This window comes from Pipistrellus hanaki (assembly GCF_964339955.1).
Source record: "Pipistrellus hanaki genome assembly, chromosome: 4".
Classification (NCBI taxonomy): domain Eukaryota; kingdom Metazoa; phylum Chordata; class Mammalia; order Chiroptera; family Vespertilionidae; genus Pipistrellus; species Pipistrellus hanaki.
The window spans coordinates 31,240,001-31,263,368 of NC_140506.1; the positions used below are offsets into that span (position 1 = coordinate 31,240,001).

Below are 23,368 nucleotides of genomic sequence, written 5' to 3' on the forward strand. Positions count from 1 at the left end.
TATTCATAGATGAAGAATCCTTTTTTTTTTCATTCTAAATTGCATTTATAGTCATCTGTTTGTAAAGATTACAAATCTTGATAGAGAGAGAGGAGGCAAACACAGGGTGAATATAATATGAAGTTTTATCATATTTTATATTTTCATATTGACCAAGCAAGTATATTACATTTTCTGGTTTTGCTTAGACATTTCTTTTTTAGATTTTTTTTTAAATCACATTTTAGAAATCAATACTTTTCTACCCTTTTATGATAGATTTTTAAATAACTGATTAAAATGTTAGATTTTTTTGTTTGTGTTTTCTTTGTTATAAATCTACATTTTTAGTTATTTATTTTGCTTGTTGTGGTAGTGTACTAGTCATTTTATATCTCTTAATGAAATTCCAATTTTTTAAAGTTTTCTTTAAGAAATATTTTCTAAATATTAGGTTTATGTCAGCATATTTCACTAATATCTCTATTTAAGATATTCATCAGATTACTATTTCTATTTATTTACATTTTAATTTGATTTAAATATTTAAACAATAATTGAATGTCAAGAGAAAATCTTTATAAATGATGTAGAACAAATAATAAGTATAAAAAATAATACCAGTAGTCATTTTTTGGATAACTAACCCTTGTTTCAATTAATTTGCTCAAATTAACAAATAACTTTGCTGAAATTTGCAGGGTATAAATCTGTCTTTTTAAATTTATTTTATTAACACCAGCAAGTTGCTATACTTAAAGTATCTGTATTAAAATGAAAGGAGACATTAATTTGAGTTAACACTAAGTATAGTATACAATTTATTTGTGAAACAGTCACACTATCTGATTTAATAATTATGAATGTAATAGGTTGAATGCAGTTCTTGATAGATGAGTTGGTAATAACACAATCCACCTTCATAATTAAGTATCAAGGGTCTATTCTTATTCAACAGCTTCTTTAAGGCTGAGTAAACATGATCTTAATTATACTCACAGATTATCTTACAGGATGTTGATTGCTCCAGTAAGGAAAATAAAATGATGCAGCCTCACCTTAAGAAATTATAAATATGGGCACGTTAACAAATGATGATAAGCAGCAAACATCTAGGAGAGAGGGTTGGTTTGCAAGCCAATATTGCTAAAAGAAATTGCATTTGGTTTAGAAAATGTATTATTTGCATATTTAGAAATGTTCCTTTCAGATATCTTCTACAAACTCTAAAATATAGCTAACTTCGAAGTTAGGTGAAAATTCCTGTTTCAAGAACCTGCTCTCGCAGGTATATTCTTCATTAGAAAGACATTACAGTAAACCTTTAAAGGTGGCTGAAGGCAACCCACAGGTAGGAGAAGGAACCAGAATGCCCTGAAACTTATTATGGGCGAATTTTTCATCTTTCCAATGTTCGATTATAAAGAATGAAGTGCCAAACTGCACCAAAGGAAAGCAAATGGAAACCATACCCACTTCACCATCACCCAGCTTTGCATTTATTTGTCTTATTCTTTGAGGCTTGTGGATGTTACACTGGAATAAGATTGGCTATATTATAATTTTCTACTTGCAAAAAACAGGAAAAACATAGTTGCCCTATGTCCATATATAGCAACTTATTTCTATTCATGGAGTACCAGGATAAAAACGGGAGGGAGTGTGCCCATGAAAGTAGACCTTCACTGTTATTTTCGTGCAAACAGGAATCTGTTTTTATGATTCCAAAATATTTACCTTAATTAGGAATTTGAATGCTGTCTACAAGATGAAAAATTAATGAGTAGTGAAATACATTTATCTTAGGCATCGGCTGTTCTATTGACAAAAGGCACAAATGTGAAATTTGTCTAAATAATTAGATTTTTAATTAGTGCATCATTGTAAGATTAATGTCATTGCGCTTCATTGCATGTAATTTTGTATTAGAAATTTCATGTCAACAAAGATGCTACCTGTGGTTTGCTGATTTGAATCCCTAATTTATCACTTGTATGTGTGGCATGTCACATATTTGCAGTCAAGACCTGAAAGAAGGCTTTTGATTATAGCTTCCCTGGTGGTAAGGAATATTGATGATGTTATACTACATGAATACTTTATATTTTCTAATATTCAAGAGGCAGCCACCCCTCAAATGTTACTGAGTGCATATCGACTTGCAATAATGTTATTAATAGTATGAGCTGATAGGTAGTTTAACCTCTTGTCTGTGTCTATATTAAATATGCCTGAATTATTATTGTTACTATTATTTTATCATTTTTCATCTAATGCTATATTATCTTTAAAACTTTGTTTTTCCTTTCCTTTTGACAGTTGCCGAACAAGCAACCGAAAAAGCTTAATAGGAAATGGGCAGTCAACAGCATTGCCCCGACCACACTCACCTCTCTCGGCTCATGCAGGTAATTAGTTCTCCTTCCTGGAGTTTTGTTTTATTTTTTGCTAGTTGTTTCGTGTGTGTGTGTGTATGTGTGTGTTGTGGTTGTGGTTGTGTGTTTTGTGTGTGTGTGTGTTTTGTGTGTGTGTGTTTTGTGTGTGTGTGTGTGTGTGTTTCAAAATAATCTAAGCATTTTGAAACTCAGGTGTGTCCTCATAGCTTGTTAGCCTGGTTTTCTTGGTGGTTTCTCACTAAGCTGTTCTTTCTGATGTTAGCCCTAACCTTGTTCTCTTTCACAGTGTTTGAACTCTGAAATTGAGAATTTCTTTTTATGTGGGGTCCTTTTTCAATTATTTATTTCTCAGTTTCTAAATGTGTGGATGATGCAAGCCATGTTTGCTCATTAGGATTATCTTTGAGAAGCGCAGGCATGTGGGTTCACATGAAGAGGATTGGTGTTAAGAACTTTAGGGGAAGAAAAATAGCCTCTATCTGTCCTTTTAAGTTCTCCACTGAACCCCGTAACCAGAAACGGACTGACAAGAGGGAAGCATACCAACTCATGTGATGTAACATGGGAGCCTTCACAAGGAAGTGAAGACCCAAAGGAACAGTTAAACTGAGTGTTTTTATAGGAGGTTTAATGAGGAGTGGAAAGTTGTACAAAAATGTGATAGGGCAAAGGGGATGAGCTAATTGTGATAAACTGAAATTAGCAAGGCCCATTCTTTACATTCCTCTATGTCCCTTATCTTTAGTGATGATAAGATTTCTTTACTCCAGGCTTAGACCTGACATACCTTCCAGGAGGGTTTTATGACCTGTTTTAGGGCAGGTCTTCTTACATACACCCTTCCTCACATTCCTTCAGCTTGAAATAGTCAATACGCCTTGATGATGTATTTTGGGACTGCGCATATCCTGTACTCTGTCAGAACTAGCCAGCATTTTTTCCTGCTGAAGTTGAGTAATATATATACAAGGACACACATACACACACATGTGCTATTATAAATAATGCTGCTACGAACAGTCTAGAACGTGCCTCCTCTTGAATGTGTGCATTGTGTTCTCTAAAGTCATACCTGTTGGTGGCATATGTAATTATCTCTTTCATCCAAACCATTGCAGAGACAATAAAGATTAAGAGATGAGGCCCTTGGGCTCAGGTACTAATTATAAGGAAGATAGAGCCATATTACAAAAACTGTAATGAAAACTGCTGTATGTTTAAAGTTCTGTCCAAGATGGTGTTAAGAAGAGAAGGGTTAATTCCAATCAGGAAAGTCCAGGAGAGTTTGAAGGAACTACTTGCTTAAGATGTTGGAAGGTGAGTAAGACTTTGACAGGTAAAAATGGGGTGAGAGAATGGCAATTCCCATGAGTGGCTAGAGCTTAGGAAGTGTGTGCTTGATTGTAAGAGAAGATAAAGATGGAAGGAAAAAGGAAAGGCGGAGAGTAGAAGGAATTTTGATGTTGAATGCCTTTCAAGGATTTCGAGGAAGATCCCTGTCTTAGGAAGATGTCTTCAGGATTGTGAAGATTGATGGGTTGACAGTATGAGCACTTCCTCTATTGTACTATTGTGAAAGCTCTGACTTCACACTGAAGGGCTTTCAGATGATGATCTCATACTTGAAAGCAGGGCTGTGACTCTTCCTCAGAAGTTCTTTTGCTTGGGTGGAGCAGCACTCGCCTTGAGAGTGGGCGTTATCCGTGACACATTTGGGGAGAAGGGAGAGACAGAGGTAGCTGCCTCTGTGGAGTAGAATTTTGTTTTATTCATAGTAATAAAAGACGGTAAAGTAAAAAAGGTAAAATTGTGATACAGTAGCAAGACCACTAAAGTTCAGAAATGTCACTCCCAGGTAAAACTAGAGAGAAACATGGGGAGACATGTTCTAGGCTGCTCATGGCAGCATTCTGTGTAATAGCTGAACTTTTGAAGCAACCTAATCATTTACTAGTTGGAAAATGGAGAAATGAATTGTGGCGTAGTCATTCTCAGAACACTGTGCATGTAGCAGAAGATGAACTAGCCCTGCACATATCCACGTGGGTGAAACTCAAAGGTAGTATTGGGCAACAAAAGCAACGAACAAAAGGTTATTATTTAAACCATTCATATGAGGCTAACACGATGCTACAAAGAATATTTTGTTTAGGGAAATACACATACACGTAACTATATATGTATATGTGCATATATGTGTATAGTAAGAGTATAGAGGAAAACTAATTTTCAAGACCAATTTCATGACAGCAGTTACCCCTGAGAGGTGTGAGGGGGATATAATCGGGGAGAATGATAGCAGTTGGTAATGTTGTATTTCCAAAGCTGTGTGATGAATACACAGCTCTAATGTTACCATTTATACTTCGGAGATTTATGTTCCATCATTGTTATAAAATCAAAAGCTGACAGAGGGGCAAGCAAGGCCACATACCTAGTGGAGGCTGAAATTCTTTTTTTCATCTTTATATTCCTCCATCACAGGGCCTGGATGGTATATACTAGGTGCTGAGTAATTGATGAAGTCTATTTGTTACATATAATTTGATTAAAAAAATTAACCCTACTCGTCTTTATAGTGTTCTGTAGTAATTGTAACTTTATGTGCCTTTTGATGACTCTTTATTACTGTGATTGTCTTCAGTTCTCATATTGAGATTGTGGTTAAGACTTTAATGATCCTTTTAATTCTTCCCTCTATGTAAACTTGGGTTGAATTCCTTCTCCTTCAAACATCATTTTGGAATTAATCAGAGCAGTGGGCAGAGAGGAGCCTTCCTGTTAGGTCCTGAGAGTACTTTTCCTTACGTTATGGAGCCAACAGGTTGTTATTCACCCAGAAGCTGTAGAAGTCTGTCAGACTTTTTGTGAGAAATGACTTTCATCACAGTCTGGTAGATTCCTAATAAAAAGAAGAAAATGTAAATTAAGGAAAAACCAGTTCTCATGCCTTGATATGTGAAATGCCTCCCCACTCACCATGCCCCTTAGCTCTGACTTCCCATTGCTACCTTCTCTGTCCTGGATGTGAGCCACAGAATGCCAGGTGCGGGCTCCTAGAAGTCTCCAGGAAATCAAGAGGGAGAAAAACTGCCTTCTCTCAGTGCTTCCGCACCCAAAATATAGAGTTATGCTTTCTGTTTTTTTTAGTTAGGGATGATCTGAGTCAGGCCACTTATCTCTGACACATGACTTCACCCCCATCACGTGACTCAGTGGAGATGAGAATTTTATTTGTGGCCTGAGGGAAAGGAAGACTGGCACAGTGTTCTGCAGCTTATCTCCACACACAAAGCAGTGCTTGTTGAAAGCCAGGGATTCCTCAAAGAACAGTGAACAGGAGAGTCCCATTTTTTTTAAAAAGGAAGGTTGAATATCCCAGGCTTCTATTTCCAGGAAGATTCTAAGCATGTAATTTAACCCAGAAGCCCCAAAGGAAAGACTAGTGTGTCTCTCCTACAATGAACATTTCTGCAAATTAAACAAAACCAAAAGAAAAATGGTGAAAATGTCTCATGCTTATAACCGACAAACATTGGATTGCCTTAATATTATAGAAAGAGCTTGTGTAAATTAATGTGGAAATTGATGAGTGCACCAAGAGGAAAAAAAATGGGCAAAGATGTACATGGCATGCTACAAGAAAAAAAAACTCAAAAAACTAAAATGAACAACAAAAACATGTGAATGCTGACTAATTGTAATCCCAAGAGAAATGTGAACCAGGATAATGACATACTACGGTTCATCTAGCATATTGTCAAAAAAAGTTTAAAAATTGGTAGAATCCACCAAGAGCAAAGTTGTGGTGAAGCAGTTCCTCTCCTATACTATCATATTCATCACTGAGGTACTACTGTGGAGGGATTTTGCAGACGTAATTAAAGCCCCAAGTCAGATAATCTTTTATACAGAGATTGTTTGAGTGGACCTGACCCAACCAAATGAGCCCTTTAAAAGAGAGCGTTTTCTCTGGTTAGGGAGAGCAGTTAGAGGTCGACGTGAGTCTGAGATTGATTGGACGTGGCAGTTGCAGTGTTGGAGTTAGGAGAGGGCAGCATCCAGGAGCTGGAAGCAGCCTCAGGCTGGCAGCCAGGATGAAATGGAAACCTTAGTCCTATCACCTCGGTGACCTGAATCTCCACAGCCTGCATGAACTGGGAAGTGGATTCTTCCCCAGTCTCCAGATAAGAGCCAGCCCTGCTGACACTGTGACTGTGGCCACATGATACCCTGAGAAGGAAAACTACCTGAGGGCTCCTAGGGAGCTGGGAGCTGGTGGTTTTCTGTCTTTCTTTGATTTTGGCTTTGAGAGCCCCCTGAGCTCAAACAAGTCAAGCCTACCTAAGATTCATAAATAGATGATCACTTTTTAAGCCATTAAATGTTTGATAATGCATTCCTTAGCAATAGAAAACGAATGCAGATATTATTTTGTGTGTTTATTGGTTTTATTTTTAGAGCCCTATTTTATTGTAAAATCACTATATGCTAATTTCCTTACCTTCCTGTTCCCCAAAGATAAGCATTATTACTAAGTTGCTCTCTTCTCCTTCCAGAAATTCTTACAAATATGTGTAAATATATTTTCTTGAATAACCAAGGTACATGGATCTTCAGGAGACCATTTTAGAATTCTGCCTACCCCAATATTATTTCCATATTGTATTGGATTCCAATGGTAAAAGTATGAGCTCTAAAATTAATTATGCTTGTAGAGAGTGACTCACAGGCTAGATGTAGATAAATAACCAAGACTTACTGATTCTAGGCTCTTAAAGTCCTAAGAGCAAATATTGCCCCATTGACCAAAATACCTAAAATTTTGTGTCTTCAAAAATTGTCTTACTGTGAATTTGCAGGTGATTACGTAGATTCATTTATAAGAGGATTTTTGGAAGAAAAGATGGAAAGAAGTATCAATTTCCTGCTGGACACCTCTGGAAATTATTCAAGACAGGAAATACCTTTAAAAAGTTCACATAACCTATTAGGTTAGTATCTAGTATATATATCATTAGTCACCACTGTATTTGCTGCTTCTTGGTTCGCCAAGCCCCTCTTCCAAGATGTAACTGACCTAAGATTGACATTCCTACCACTAGTGTAGCACAAGGGTTTCCTTTTCTCCAATCCTCAGTACTTATTACTCCTTGTGTCCTTGATAATAGCCATTGTAACAGGTGTGAGGTAAATTCTTAGTATGTTTAATGTGCTTGCTTATTAATCTTTTGTAATGTCACTGATATTCTTTTGTAATATGCTGTTTGACTTTAAAATTAATTTAATTTTTAAATTACTTTCATTTTTCAATTACAGTTGAGATACACTGTTATATTAGTTTTAGGTGTACACCCCTGTGGTTAGATGTTGCATAACTTACTAGGTGATCATCCCAATAAATGTCCTATAAATCTGACATCACACAGTTACCAGAATATTATTGACTCTATTCCCCATACTGTACTTTACATCCCCATGACTGTTCTATAACTACCAATCTGTACTTCTTAATCCTTTCACCTTTTCACCCATCTCCCAGCCCCATTCCCATCTGACAAAATGTTCTCTCCATCTGAGTGTGTTTCTGCTCTGTTTATTTGCTTATTTTCTAGATTCAGTTGTTGATAGATATGTATTTACTGACATTTTGTTGTTTAAATGTTTTATCTTTTTTTATTCTTCTTAAAGAAAAGCCTCTATCTTTTCATTTAATACAGGTTTGGTGATGATGAACTCCTTTAGCTTTTTCTTGTTATTTTACTTTTTGATTAATGTAATTTTTTCTTTCATTCTTTTATGGCACAGTTTGTCAGTCTTTTTCTTTCTGATTTCTTCCGTTTTGCCATCATTGTGTCTAGTTGTAGAGTTTCATTTTATGGACAAGGCTGGGCTTGCTCTGAGCATCACCTGCTCTGACCTCACTGCTTCCCTGCCCTCTTAGCTTGACAAGTTTGTATCAGTGAAGCATTTCCTTACTCATACTCCTTAGTATGTCATGTAGGGTGGTGTTTTTTCCAAGCAGTGACCAAGGTTTTCACTACAAGATTTTTTTCCTGAATCTTGCCTTCAAAGGTGAGACAATAGCAATGAAAAAGGCATCAAAACAGTTTCTCTCTACGCCTTAGACAACTGGGGAGGTTATGGAGTTTGCAGCACCATCAGGTTCGCATGCCACACTCAGAGGGAAAGCTGTTACTCATGAATTTTCATTTGCTGGTGGGAACAGCTTAGTCAATAGAGATGAATGATCTTCAGGTATCAGTGGAAGATTTCTCCTTGAACGAGGTGAGACTGGGAACAGAGCCTTGAATGTAATAGTGCCTTTGTTTTATCTGTTTTGTGACTTTCATTCAAAAGCTATTAGCAGGTTTTACATGCTTGAAATATTATTTGCCAAACTGTCTAAATCTGCTTTGGAGATCTTTAACAAAAGTGGTCATTCAGCAAGGCAGCGGCCTCCTTTGGCCAAGTAGACATGATGGTCCAAGACAAATGTATTCCTAGATTCATTTTATTTGGGAAATAGAACTGGGCTAATTGTGTGCCCATGAAGTCATGGCAAATAGATTGTTAGCCATAGTAGAAATTAAGTGTCCAGATGCCCCATACAACCACTCTCTCTTTAAAAAGATAGAAACGTCTTTTTCTACTCAAGAGGAATCTCTGACATGGTCACTGTTTGGCATTTTTTTCTAATTATAAGCCAATCACAACAAAATCAACTTAACCTTATGAAACTTGTGTTCAGTTCAGAGCACCTTGAAGTATTCCTCAGAGGGTTTCATTTTATGTCGGTTAAAATCAGCAAATCATTTAGTCAGCCCTGGGTAGAACATCACCTGGGACTCATCTGGTTTTATTAAAACCTTCAGAAGGACCGAGACCCAGAGTTTCTTAATCTAGTGTGTGTGCCCAAGTTTTATGATTTTACAGTGCAGCTGTTTTGTGATTTCAGTTATTTCATAAATCCGTTTCTCTGAATTATGGAGAATGCCACCTTTCTTATTCCATGCTGCACACACAATTTTATATTGTAATCCGGAGCCTTTGTGTAGCTGCCAATTGTTGGCCTGAGCAATGACACATCTTGCCCTTCCTGCTTAAGAAAAAGGATGATAAAATCAGACAAACTGACGTCAGTGTGTTTTCCCAGTTGGGGTATTGCTTTGTGTGGAATCACTAATGACGGATATATACCAGCATCATGAATATGGGTTAACTTTTTCATGAAGATCCCTCTGCCCTGTGACTTCCATTTATCACTTTGGTCCTTTGAGAAGACTGCAATGTTTATGTGTAATTTATCCCTAATAATAATTTAATGACTGATAGCTTTCATATCCCCCTGCTCTCTAAATGTAGAATTTAACCCAAATGGCCTTTGAGTTAGCTTTTTAGCTTTTCCATTATAAATTGAAGCTTTTGGAAGCTGATGTCTAAATTTAATTTTAAAGCTCCTCTGTGCTCACAAAAGTGGTATTAGTTTGCAGGGTTTTGTTTTGTTTTAGTACATGGGTTTTTTATCCACTAGGAAAGACTATTCTTTTCTTTTTTAAAATCAAAATTTTGCAATTTTCTTGTGTTTATGCATCAACTATGGATTTGTTTTGGTTTGGTTTGATTGCTAAAGTAATAGTTAGATCTTAATTGCGTGTTTTCCAAGTTCGAGTTGACGGTGTTTAGTGATAGATTGGATGTGGGGTGAGGGAGAGGTGATCAAAGGTGGCTTCCAGCTGTCTTGCTGGGAATATGGGTAGATGGCATGGGCATTTCCCAGGGTGGAGGAAAGGAGAACTGATAGGAGCTTAATGCTTAAGAGTTCATGTTGCTGCCTAATGGATTTAAGATACCAGTGAGCTGCCAAAGTGACAAAAAGTGTTGTCCTATGGGTGTGGAACTTAAGGGGTTGAATCTGTGAGTGTGCTAGAGATACCAGTTTGTTCATAGACAGTGTTTAAAACCTTGGGAAGGGATGAAATCATTGAGAGAAAACATTTTGGAATGAGAGGATTTTTCCTGGGGTTGTCTACAGTGCAAACACTTAGAGTTTCTGGAAGGACAACTACCCAGCAAGAAACTGAGAAAAAACAATATGAGAGGAGGGAGGGGAAGAGGAGAATATAGTGTCTCAGAATCCAAGGGAAGACAGGGTTCCCAGGAAGGGCCAGCGGTTAATGTTACTACTATCAAGTTGATAGAGTACGATTTACATTTCATTATTTTAAAAGATATAAATGACATGTATTGTGTCTTCTAAATCCCTGAAAGTTTATATTATTAACATTGCCCACCTCCAAAAACAAAACAAACAAACAAACAAACAAAAAAACCCACAAAAAACAATTTTCTTTCTTATCTACTATTTGAAAAATTGGAGATTCCTTCACGTTGAGGGCTGCTTTTATTCTAAGATCTATGATGAATGATCACCTTGAAAATGGAAGGTACATTTAAAATCCTTACTAAATGGATCCTCTCCTTACCCTCGAGGTTTTCAGAACCTGTTGCTCTGAGACTGGACAGGTTGGGGACTGTCACATGACTGGTTTCTCTGGTACTGTGGTGCTTCTGCCACCCTCTTGACCAGCGTAGCCCAGGTCAGCTCTGAACTTGAGTTAGTAATCCTCAGCTGAGTAAACAAAGACTACCTCCAGCCCAGTCGCTGGCAAGAGTATGGATTTGGGTCACAGAAAAATGCACTGTTCCACAGAGCTAAAGAACTCGAGGTAGGGGTTCCATTAGCATGGAGATCAGCCCTCTGTCTTCATTAAGTGCCCAGTACCCTTGATGGAAGGCTAAGCATACGCAAGGTGGCCTTTACCTACTGGGAAACCTGCCAGAAAGGTTTAGCAATCTACATTTCCAACTTAACTGCGTATGCTAAAGAGCATTTCCTTAGATACCATGTATAGCAGTGCCATCCCTATCTTCGAACTTACTCTGGCATCATTATAGTATCAGCTTAATGATGCTTTACTGCAAATTCTTGTATTTACTGCAGTAATGTGTGAGTACTTCTTCACAAAAGCTATGCAGATTGCAGGCTTCTCAAGTCCTAAGCTGTTATGTTAGGGGTACTAGTGATTGAATTACAGAGTGTGTGTACTGTGGTAACCCTCACCAGTTCAGAGGGCTCAGCTACAGGGAAGAGCTGCCATACACACCTCTGCTTCACAGTTGCTCGCCCACTTGGTTTCCTTGGACTAGGGAAGAGAGAGGTGGAGAAAATGTAGAAGAGTGTACATATAAGAAAAGTCATAGAGTTTAGGAAGAAAAGATGAAATTTGCTTTTAAAAAAATCTAAAATACTTTAGATTTCTAAAAATTGTATTTTAAACAATTTTTTTCTATTTATAAAAGCTGTGCATATTTATTATAGATAATTTGGAAAATGAAAGAAAGTATAAAAATCATCTATATTTTTTTCCATCAGAATTCACTACTTAATATTTGGATTTTTGTCTAAATGTGTATTTTTCATATATCGACATTTTTATAATATCTATTACATTTATGTATACATAAATTTGTGCCTGTAAACATAAATTAATATGTAAACAAACATACATCTGTGTTTAAGTATGGGATCATAGGTATAATTTTCTCTAGATCATTTTCTTTCTATATTAATTTTGAGATTTTTACATATCATTAAATGTCCTTTTCCCCCAAAATGCTTGCTTTTAATGAGTACAAAATATTCCAGCTCATGATTGTGTGATAGTTACCTTCCCCTAATGAATACTTTGCCTGCTTACAGTTTTTTATTCTTATAAGTAATGTTGTGGTGAATAGTATTATACAAAATTCTTTGTGACCAACACTGATTAGTTTCAGAGCTTAATCTGGGAAGATATTCTTTAAAGGGCTGGCCTTCTATTGTCTTGAATTTGTATTGTTGGCCTTCCATTATTGTCTGACTTCCATTTTTGTGGCCCTAAGAGTCAGAGATTGGGTCCACAGGAAATGCTCCTTAATATTTGCTGCAATTGACATTTAATAAGCATCAAGAATGTGTTGAGAAGGCACCACAATAACTTGATGTCTATCTCAGTGCATCTCAAGTGTGTTCTCTCCAGGCGGAACAATAGTTAGTCCTATTGAACTTCCAGGAACCCTGTGCCCAGTGATGTCATGGTCGCGTGGTGAGTCGGTGAGGTAGACAAGGAAGGAACTGTTAGGGGAAGCTGCAGCGCTGCTCACTTCACACAGTGTGCCTGCTTTCCCAGGCCTAGAGCACTAGACCCTCATGTAGAAAGCTCCAGCTACTGTGTAACTCCAGCATCCTGCCACCGAGCCCTGTTAATGCGCAGTCTCTCACAGCTGGTCAAGTACTAACTGGTGTATGTAATAAACTTTGGGCCTCAGGGCCAGGGTCTGGGTTTTGCTCACCTCTGCCAGGTTATCAGCGGTGCTCCTTTGAGAAAATTATTTCCTAGGTCTCCTCCTCCTTTTCTCTAAAATGGAAACAGTAGAACTTGCCCTTGCAGTCTCAAATGAAGGATTGCATGTGACAGTATTTGCAATATTATCAAGTGCCAAGCAGTGTGAGGTTTTACAAAACTTACTAAAGTATTATTGTAACCAACTTGAATTCGTGATGTGGTTCCAATGATAGGACACCATAGTGTGTAAGTTCAAAGCAAATTCAAACATGGGCTTGTTAGAGTCTCCAGGTAGATCGTTCAGTGGAATGTGGCATCCTTGTGACCGTCTGCTGGGATACACTTGGGGAGCCTGTGATATTTCCTTTTGGCACACCGGCCTTTCAGGTCCCTCAGCTGGTGCACCTCCTCTGGCTTAGAGCTGATGTGGGAAATGAACAGCATTTCATAACAAGTCAAGCCCAGTGGGTCAGACCACAACAGTTCCAGGGGCGCTGCCTCGGGGACAAGGAATAGGAGAGGTGATTTGGGAGTGGGGTTCATAGCCCCTTCCCCCCAAGTCCACCTTTGCTTCAGCCAGAGAACATCAACCTTTGTCACAGTTTGGGCTGGAGAGTAATTTTTTGCTTGAGTTGGATATAAAGATCAGGACCAGGTCTGGAACACTGCTCACCGCTCACTGCTTTTTGCCTCCTTTAGAGTGAGGTCCTGGGGTCTGGCCCTGAAGGTGCTCTCTGGAGGGGACAGGAATGGTCTGGGTTATCCCCAGAGTGACCTATGATTCACTCTTCACTCTGGGGCCTGAACACTGTCTGGAATAATGCTTTTCATGTATGTTTCTTCTGTCCTGTCTGTTCCACACTCTGTCAAAGAATGTGGGCCCCCATTTGAAGAGGGGGTGAGGGAGAGGCTACTTTTCCAAAAAAGAAACATAGATTTACAGGTATTAGTTGTTATAGTTACCATTTATGATGTGTTTTAACAACAGAGAATATTAAGATTTCAAAATTCTAGAATTAAAGAACACATACACAAGATTAAGACACTAACAAATAACTGAGAAAATATCTGCAATAAATATAACGGGAAGATGTTTACTATTATCTATATACTAGAGGCCTGGTGTATAGTGGGGTCCCTCATTCTGACCAATGGGGATCGGCCCAAAACCGGCTCTCCGTCACTCCGTGAGGGATCCCGGATTGCAAGAGGGTGCAGGCTAGACCAAGGAACCCCACTGGTGTACAGTCAGGGCCGGGGAGGGATCACAGGAGGGCTCAAGGGCGTGTCTGGCCCATCTTGCCCAGTCTGGATCAGGACCATTGGCGTTTGATCAGTGCCTGCCATCCGGGGCAGGACCATAAGAAAGTTGGCTGGCCTGGGAGGAACTGCAGGAGGGCTTCAGGGCATGTCGGCCCATCTCGCCCAGTCTCAATTGACTGGACCCCAGCAGAAAGCTAACCTACAGGTCAGAGTGTCTGCCCCCCCACTGCTGGTCAGTGCATGTCATAGCAACTGGTCAAATGGTCAGACACTAAGCATATTAGGCTTTTATTATATAGGACTAGAGGCCCAGTACGCGAAATTCGTGCACAGAGGGGGCGTGTGTGGCCCTCAGTCCAGCCTGCACCCCTCTCACAATCCAGGACTGCTGGCTCCCAACCACTCACCTGCCTGCCTGCCTGATTGCCCCTAACCACTCCCCTGCCAGCCTGATTGACACCTGACTGCTTCCCTGCTGGCCCGATTGCCCCAAACTGCCCTCCCCTGCCGGCCCAGTCACCCCTAACTGCCCTCCCTTTCAGACCTGATCCCTCCTAACTGCCCTCCCCTGCTGGCCTGATTGCCCACAACTGCCCTCCCCTGCTGGCCATCTTGTGGTGACAATCTTGTGTCCACATGGAGGTGGCCATCTTTGACCCCATGGGGGTGGCCATCTTGTTTGTTGGAGTGGTGGTCAATTTGCATATTATCTCTTTATTAGATAGGATTGCCAGTGTGGGTCATACGTACCGGATGGATGGATATGGATGGATGGACAGTGTCCCCTTGGGAGTTCAGGAAACCAGGAGCTTGATCGCTCCCTATGATGTGCACTGACCACCAGGGGGTGGCGCAGAACAAAGGAAGGCCTTGATCTGCCCTGATTGCTGGCCAGGCTTAGGGACTCTACCCGTGCATAAATTCGTGCATCGGCCTCTAGTGAAATTATAAAAGCTCTTTTAAATGGATGTAAGAAAAAATTCTAATGCCTCATTGAATAAGCAGGCAAAGGACAAGAACTGGCAGCTCACCAACAGAAGTAGAAATGACCAGTAAACAAGTGAAAAGTTTAATCCCTCACTGAGCAAATAAATGCAAATTACAGCAATGAAATACCATTTTCACCTGACTTGCAAATATTAAAAAGCACACCTGGAAATAAATTATTTCGGTGATGGTATAGTGAAATGGGTATTCTCAGTACATTATTTTAAGTTGACAATCTTTTTAGTAGGCACAGTGATAGTTTATGTCAAGAAACCTAAAAATAGTTCATATCACTTGAACTATTGATATTACTTGAACTTTATGGAATATAATTAAAGGAAATGATAACAAAGGTACTCAGAAGTATATTTCAGGTTGTTAAATGCAGCATTATTTGTAATAGTACAAAATTGGAAATAGCCTAAACCTTAAATAGAAAGAAGGGTGACTCTTGAATTGTGATCCATCTTTATAATGAGTAATTTGTAGCCGTTAAAATCTCATCACAGTAAAAAATATTTAATGGCTTAGGAAAATTATAATTACAATGTAACTATCAAGAGCAGGATACAAAAATGAATATGGTGTATGATCCTATTTAAAAGCATGCTTTGTATATACACATACACACTATCAAAAACAGACAGAAGGAGAAACCACAATATTACGTTAGTAGGATTACCTATTTTTCTTGTTATAACTTAGTGTATTTTCCAAGTCCTTCATGTGTTACCTTTAGAATTAGGTTTTGAAGTTATTTCCAAAGTGAGCAGTTCCTTTTCTTTGGATTGTAAACATGACACCCACAAAATCCCAGGCACTCATTGCTCCCCCCTCTCCATCTACCTCCGTTTTAAAGCAGTTAAACAGCTTCATGTTTAGGATTTTCCAAGATCGGCCGCAGTACTAAAGTTAGCCCTCAGTCTAATTCATCCTTGGCCAGCCCCTGGTGGCAGTGGGCATATGCCACCACCTTCTACCTGCCATCACCTAGGAAGGCCTGAGTCTGCCAGCGGGAGCGTGGGGGTCTGGGTGAGACTGGAGTTTTTTTTATTATTGTTGTTGTTCTGAAAAATTGTGGTTGGGAAACATTATTCAAATTACTGAACTATTTAGTAGAATGTTTTTTGTTTTTTGTTTTTTTGTGGGGTTTTTTGGTAAAAATGTTACCATTTTTTAGTTAAAAATGTCCTAAGTAAAACTGTTCAGTGCTGAGATTCCAAATTGTACCTCTATCCTGTAGGGGAAACATCAAATATTTGTTTTGGTGTGGCTTCATATCATAAACTGTAAAAACTAAGCTCTCACCGAGCCATTATCTCGTTCATTTTCCACCCGATAGCACATTTTTAATGTTAGGTTTTTAAATCATTCTATGAAATGATGAACTGCTATAACACTTTAAAATTATAATTTGATTAAATGGATGACCAAGTGTAGGTGTGGTTATTCATTACCTTTATGTTGTATCTCGGTCAAGTAGTCAGCTACTCCTGCGCTAGCACCTGGGGAAACGAGCGCAGGTTCATCCTGGGCCCAGACTCCCCGAGGCGGACTGAGGTGAGGCTGCTCCTGCCCGGCTCCGCTGACACCCAGTCCAATGACTTCTTTGTGTTCAACCTGAGCACTCACAGCATTTGGTGCCGGGAAACATTTCCTACTTCCTGAAAATTGCTCTTCCCCGGCTCCCTGAGACACTTTCTTCTGTGTGTCCATCCTCCTCATTGGCTCCTCTTTGTTTCCTCGCCCATTTTAACTATTGGGGTCTCTCGGTGTACACCCTTTACTCTCTGCCCACGGTCTGCCTCGCGCACGTGCGGAGTTGTCCACAGCTTTCCCTTGGACCTGGACATCCTGCTGAGCACACACACCGGTGCTATTTACTGGAGCTCTTTCCATCGGAGGAGCCCCAGCAGCACCTGCTGCCAATACCGAGTTTATCATCACCAGTCCCTTAGAACACGAACATAGCAACTCAGGAAAGTTGCTCAGCTGCTCCCCGAGCTGGCATCCTCAGCCTCATGTTTTGATACGCCCTCCCTGTTAAGTCTGACTTTGCCTCTGATGCGTTTCTACACCTGGCTCCTCTCCCCAGCCCTGGCTCGGGGCTCCTGCAGTAGAATGAGGCGGGGCCCCCTCTCTGTGCCTGCACTCCCTGCCTGTCCCACCTCCATCAAATCCCTCGTATACACCTTCATTGTATACGAGGGATTTGATGGAGGTGGCTCAGGCAAGAAGTGCAGGCACAGAGAGGGCCTCCATTTCATTCTACTGCAGGATTTGATTTTTTTAAAGACATGCACTTAATTATGTCGTTTAATTAAAGAAACACATGCCATGGTTTGCCTAGATCTACATGAGTGTGATGGTTCCCAGAGTGTGATCGCCAGACCACCTGTAGCAGCAGTAGGAGACTGGTTGGAAATACAAACTCTCAGGCTCCAACCTACACCTACTGATTAAGTATCTATTGGGGGTCCAGGAATCCATGGCCTAGCAAAATCCTCAAGGTGATTCTGATGCACTCAGCTGTTTAAGAGCTACTGCGGGTTCTAAAGCCCGGCTGTGCATTAGAGTCACCAGTGGAACACAAAAAACTCAGGCCTTAGACCAATTAAATCAGAAATGTTAAGTGTCTGGCCTGGCATCAGTGTATAGCTTTTTAAAAGCTCCTCGGGGGATTCTGATACTAGGAAAGTTAGAGAACAACTTAATCGGTAAAATTCACTTTCTTTAAGTCTGTCTCAGACTTGAATGCACATGGGAATCACGTGGGAAGCTTCACAAGTGACTGATGCCTGCCCCCCACCCCCCTCCATTCTGATTTAATTGGACTGGAGTGTGACTTGGCCATTAGGTTTTATTTTATGTTCCCCAGACTATTATGTTATAACTAGAGGGCCTGGTGCATGAAATTCATCCACGAGGAGAGGGAGTCCCCTCAGCCCAGCCTGCACCCTCTCCAATCCGGGACCCCTCGGGAGATGTCCAACTGCTGGTTTAAGCCTAAACCAGCAGTCAGTTGGGCATCCCTCCCACAATCCTGAACCATTGGTTTCTAATCACTCACCCACCTGCCTGCCTGGTTGCCCCTAATTGCCCCCACTGATGGCCAGGTCACCCCCAACAGTCCCTCCCCCCCCACCAGCCTGGTCGCCCTCAACTGCCCCCCTCTGCCAGCCTGGTCGCCCCTAACTGCCCTCTCCCTGCCAACCTGGTCACCACTCCATGCAGCCTGCTTGTTCAGTTGTTTGGTCATTTTCACTAACCCCCCTGCTGGCCTGGTTACTCCACGCAGCCTGCTTGGTCAGTCATTTGGTCATCCCTCATAAACCTCCCTGCTGGCCTGGTCATAGGCAGCCATCTTGTGAGGGTGTGAGGGTTAATTTGCATATTACTTCTATTATATAGGAGGATGTGAAGTCAAGGTTAAGATCACCATTCTAAAACTCAAATTCTGAAACTATAGTGTGCCTAAGAATCACCTGGAGTATTTGATAAAAATAGAGACCTCAGGGTTCCACCCAGGTGATGACTCACCTGGAATACTGCCCTAAAGGTTATTTCCAAGGGGTCCTCAGACTTTTCTATTAATAGTTTGATTTTTTTTTTTTTTTTTTTTTTTTTAAGAAAGAGTGGGAAGGATGGCAGTAGAGAAAGAGGGGGGTGGGAAAAATTGGTTGGTCGCACATGCCCCTATCAGGGCCAGGGATTGAACCTGCAACCCTGGTATGTGCCCTTGAGCAGGAACCCAGCCTATGACCCTTTGGTATGTGGGCCAGTGCTCCAACTACTGAGCGACACTGGCCAGTGTACTACTTTTTCTCTATCTTCTAAGTTCCCCACAAATCACTGCCCTGGACTAATTGCTTCAAATTACTTCCTTAAATCATTGGAGAAAATGTGGATTATTCAAGCCAATAAATGGCCTTAAATCAATTGATTAGCAATTTAGAAAAAAAGTAGACTGCTATTTTACTGCTTACACCCAAAAAGTTTCACATAGTTAAAAAAAAAAAATTAAGAAAAGAATTCATAAAAGTACTATAAAAATATGAATACATTTAAAAATAATTTGGAAGTAAAGAAACACAATAAAGGAAGACCACCAAGAGGCTCAGAAATGTTATGACTTCTTCTTACAAAACTATCAAAATTATGGGCAATCTGAATGTCCATATACACAAAAATGCTAAAAAAATAAAAATAAAAATGGAAAGAGCAAAATTCAGACAATTTCCTAACTGTTGGCCAGAGTTTCTACATCAGAGTACCTTTATCTTCCATATTCTTTATGTTCTAATGCTCCAATTATACCTAATTTTGTATTCAGAGAGCCTTAAAGACCCTGTCTTGCTTTTTGAGAGAGTAATTACAACTTTTTTACCCTGCCTGAATACAGCCCGCCATATCTGAAGAGTTCAGCACATTGTAATTAGTAACTGTGGCTCCTTAAGGTAGTAATTCTCTAAAGGTTGATATTTGCACACACCGGATCTCAGAGAAGCTTGTTCTCAGGGTTGAAACAAGTTCCTCCACCCCATCCATCAATTACTTAGGATCCTCTGCTAAACATGTCATGGACATATGGACAGAACTAAATAGAGTAAGTCCCCGAATGGACAGCTCCCTGTCATGGGTAAGGGCAAGTCATATTTTCTGCAAGGAGGAATGACTAGAATGGTTAGAGTGATCTTATGTTTGCTTCTGATAATCACTTGTTAAATTGAAACCCCGTGCTCTGGTTTTAACTGTCATAATACTTTTAAATGTTTTACTATTACATGGACCAGGTAATAGGCATTCTGCCCATGGAAACCAATGAAAGCATGAGATGTGCAGTTGTGAATCAAATGTCTCACTCGTTTATTTTTAGGTATTGAACAAAAGGAACATGGGGTGTTCCAATGAACAATCAAATGACTAAAGTTGGTAAAAAAAAAACTGTGAAGAAGATTATGATTTATGAATGCTTCATTTCCCATGTTTTTCTTTTGTAGAGACTTTTAACCCAGGAACATGGGAATGATATACAGTTTAGGTTAGGGATGTTCCTGTTTTAGAGGAAGGGAGAAATTGTGGAGGTGATTGGATTTAGAGGAGAGGTGCTATATGGGTTGGGTAGGGTTCCTGTAACAACTTACTTGGTTAAGCTAAGAGCACACCCCTGGGCAGGTGGCAACATTTTCAATGTTGACATAGTAGGAGACATTTGGAGGAGGGTTGGTAGGGAAGGGATCTCAGGACTTAGTCCTGTTTTGAGAAAACTTGGAAATCAGGGAGCAGTGAATGTATAAAAGGGAGTTGAACTTGTGAGTATACCTGAGACAAGGAAGAGGGAAGTTGGCTTATAGAAGGAAATAGGAAAGTGGGGGGGGGGGGGGGGGAGGGGGGGAGCATGATGAGAAATCCAAGACTTCCTAGTTAAGAGCTCTAAATTGGAAGTTTTGGAATAGATTTATGGCGGATAAGGAAATCCTGAGGCCATGGCTGTCCACCCTGGCAGCATTTTAGAATCACTTCATTGAAAAGGGGGTGCAGTAGGGCCTGGCCACCAGCATTTCTAAAGCTTCCCAAGTGATTCTCCTATGCACCCCAGATTGAGAGATCTTTCTTTAGCTAAGGAAATGGAAGAGGAGAGTAAGGGGTAAACATTAGAGGAGAAAGACCATGGATTTTCAAGGCCTGTATGGCTTATGGAAGCTGAAAGTCAAGATTCGGACTTGTTAGATAACTGGCACATTACATATTATTTATTATGAAGCTGTAGAGTTGAGTGTCTTTTATTTTGATAAATCTGAACATACTAGTATTTCTGGAGTTAGAAACTTAACTGAAAAAATTATTAACAATTTAAAAGAAAAAATACAAATTTTTGCTTCTTTCAGATAGAATTCCTTCTTTCAGATAGCAGAGGCCAGTGGAACATTTAGCATGTGTTAAATGAGACCACTTTACATTTAGTATTCACTTTTTAACTAAGAGCAGCTGAAAGGAAGAGGCTTATAATAGAGAATGCATTCAGATTACCTTCTGTGCGGGTTATATGGACGTGCATTTCACTTACATACTTCCCCTTTGAATAGAAATTACTCAGCAATTGAAGCAAACACCAGGAGAACCGATTTCCTGGTAGCATCCATCCCTCTTCTAGGTGAAAAGGGAAATTCTTTGTATCTAATTATGGTAAAGAATCGAAATCCCTTCATGCAAGACAGAATAATATAACATTCATACCCCAGGTTATATTCTTCACCTCAATCTTTTCCCCAGTTTGGAGACTAATTAGCTATCTCAGGCTAATAGACTGCATCGAGTTTCATACAATTGCATGAAATGACTGTTACAGTTGCTCTGGTCTCACCTCACCTTCCTTGACCTTTCAGTTGCTACTCGGTAACTTTAAGCAAAGGCTAAAATTAATCTCCTCCCTATTGCTGGGAAGATGAATTACTGTAGATGGGAAGAAAACATACAAGTAAAAATCAACTTTCCTCATCACTCTTGACATTCACCAGTCTTTACCCGGGATCACCTTGAGATGTGACACCAATTCAGAGTAATAAGGAAAGGTCAACGAAAAGCTCAAACCTTCTCAAGAACCCATTATAACACATCTCCAAGGGATTCGTGTCACTGCCATAGCATTTCAAATACAGGACACAAATTCCAGGGGAACGGCTTCGTGAAATGAAGACAACAGGCATCTGTGAGAGCTGTATGACATAGAGACTGACCTGTTTGGGGAACTCGCTCTCACTCCCTGCATCTTCTTTCTGCTGCAACTTCATCAGCACTCCTCAGAAAGCGGCACAGGCACAACTGCTAAGAGTCTGTTACAACACAGTGCGCTGAGAGTATTTTAGTAATTTGGATACATTTAGGGGCTTCTGCTTAAGAAAGTTTCGTTTTCACATGAATTAGGATACAGAATTGGTTTCATAAAATGAGTCTAGAGTGGATGATGTACAGATCTGCATCTTATCAGTAGATTTTTAGGTTTGTTTTTTTTTTGTTTGTTTGTTTGTTTGTTTTGTCCTGTTTGCCTATTTAATCTGCTCTACAAGGTATGATAGTTCAGACCTCGGTGCATAAACAGAACTTAATATGTAATTATTAGAAAAAATCATATGTTTCTCGTTTACTACATAACAGGGCTAGGTTAGGCACCAAGAAATTAAAATATGCTTTTTGTCTGTCTACCTCTAGAATTTCTCCCTCACCAGAATTTAGAATTACAAATTAGTGAGAGGAAGAGAAAAGTAGAATATAGTTCACGTCATTATATTTCACTTATGTTGACCTGTGGTGACGGAGACAGAGTGACTGAAATTATCAGTACCCAAACTGCAGTATTTAGCCTACAGAATTTTCCTTCTCTACAAACCTCTTCCTAGCACTGCAGGTTGGTTTGAGCGTCTGAAACCAGTTAAGACTATTAATAGGCGCTAAATAATGTGAGTTGGTGAACTGTTCTTTGCTCTCAAGTACAATTAAAATATATATATATAACAATTTGAAAGTATTTAATTAAGTAATATAAATGTTACATGTGAGAACTGGAACCGAATGTGACATTTTTATATATTATAATTGCATACAGTGTGGATTATGAGTACAATTTAGCATATTCAAAATTACTTGTGTAGTTGCCTCCATAAGTAAGAGACTAAAGCCTACCCAGGTATTAAGTTTTGCTCTTAATCCTCTCTCACACTCCCAAACCCTATCCTCCCTAATTCTTCCCAATCTCAGTTAATTCACTATCTACCCCTTTGCTTAGTCCTCAAATCTAGGAGGTTTTTTTTGTTTCCTCTCTTTCCCACCATTCCGCTAAGTCCAGTTTTTCAGCAGCCAGAGCCCACCTGAAGTCTACAGTCATCCTTTTCTTTTTCCCCCCAATATATTTTATTTATTTATTTATTTATTTATTTATTTATTTATTTATTTATTTATTTATTTTTACAGAGAGGAAGGAAGTGAGAGAGGGACAGAGAGTTAGAAACATTGATGAAAGAGAAACATCCATCAGCTGCCTCCTGCACACCACCTACTGGGGATGTGCCTGCAACCAAGGTACCTGCCCTTGAGCAGAATCGAACCTGAGACCCTTCAGTCTGCAGGCCGATGCTCCATTCACTGAGCCAAACTGGTTAGGGCTACAGTCACCCTTTTCAAAGCCCTGTCCTCTCTTACCCATCTGTGGTATGGTCTCCTAACTGATCCCCCTTCCACTCTTGTCTGCTTTCGGCCCAGCAAGAGGGATCTTTCTGCAATGTAATCCAAATCACACCATTACCTTCTATGTACCACAGGGAGGACTGGTGAGTATTTGTCAAATGAACCAGTCAGAGG

The 23,368-nt window shown here is 39.8% G+C and overlaps 1 protein-coding gene across 15 annotated transcripts in view; it reads left to right on the top strand.

The window, feature by feature from the left end:
• Positions 1-23,368, top strand: part of MAST4 (microtubule associated serine/threonine kinase family member 4) — a 508,313-nt gene that overhangs the window by 399,811 nt on the left and 85,134 nt on the right. For 13 of the 15 annotated variants that reach the window (XM_084880860.1, XM_084880867.1, XM_084880868.1 and 10 more), the window contains one exon: positions 2,299-2,387. In XM_084880860.1, coding sequence (XP_084736986.1) covers positions 2,299-2,387 — 89 coding nt within the window. Of the gene's footprint in view, positions 1-2,298; positions 2,388-7,237; positions 7,370-23,368 lie in introns of those variants that run through there. The other 2 variants (XM_084880866.1, XM_084880865.1) reach the window with 2 other exon arrangements.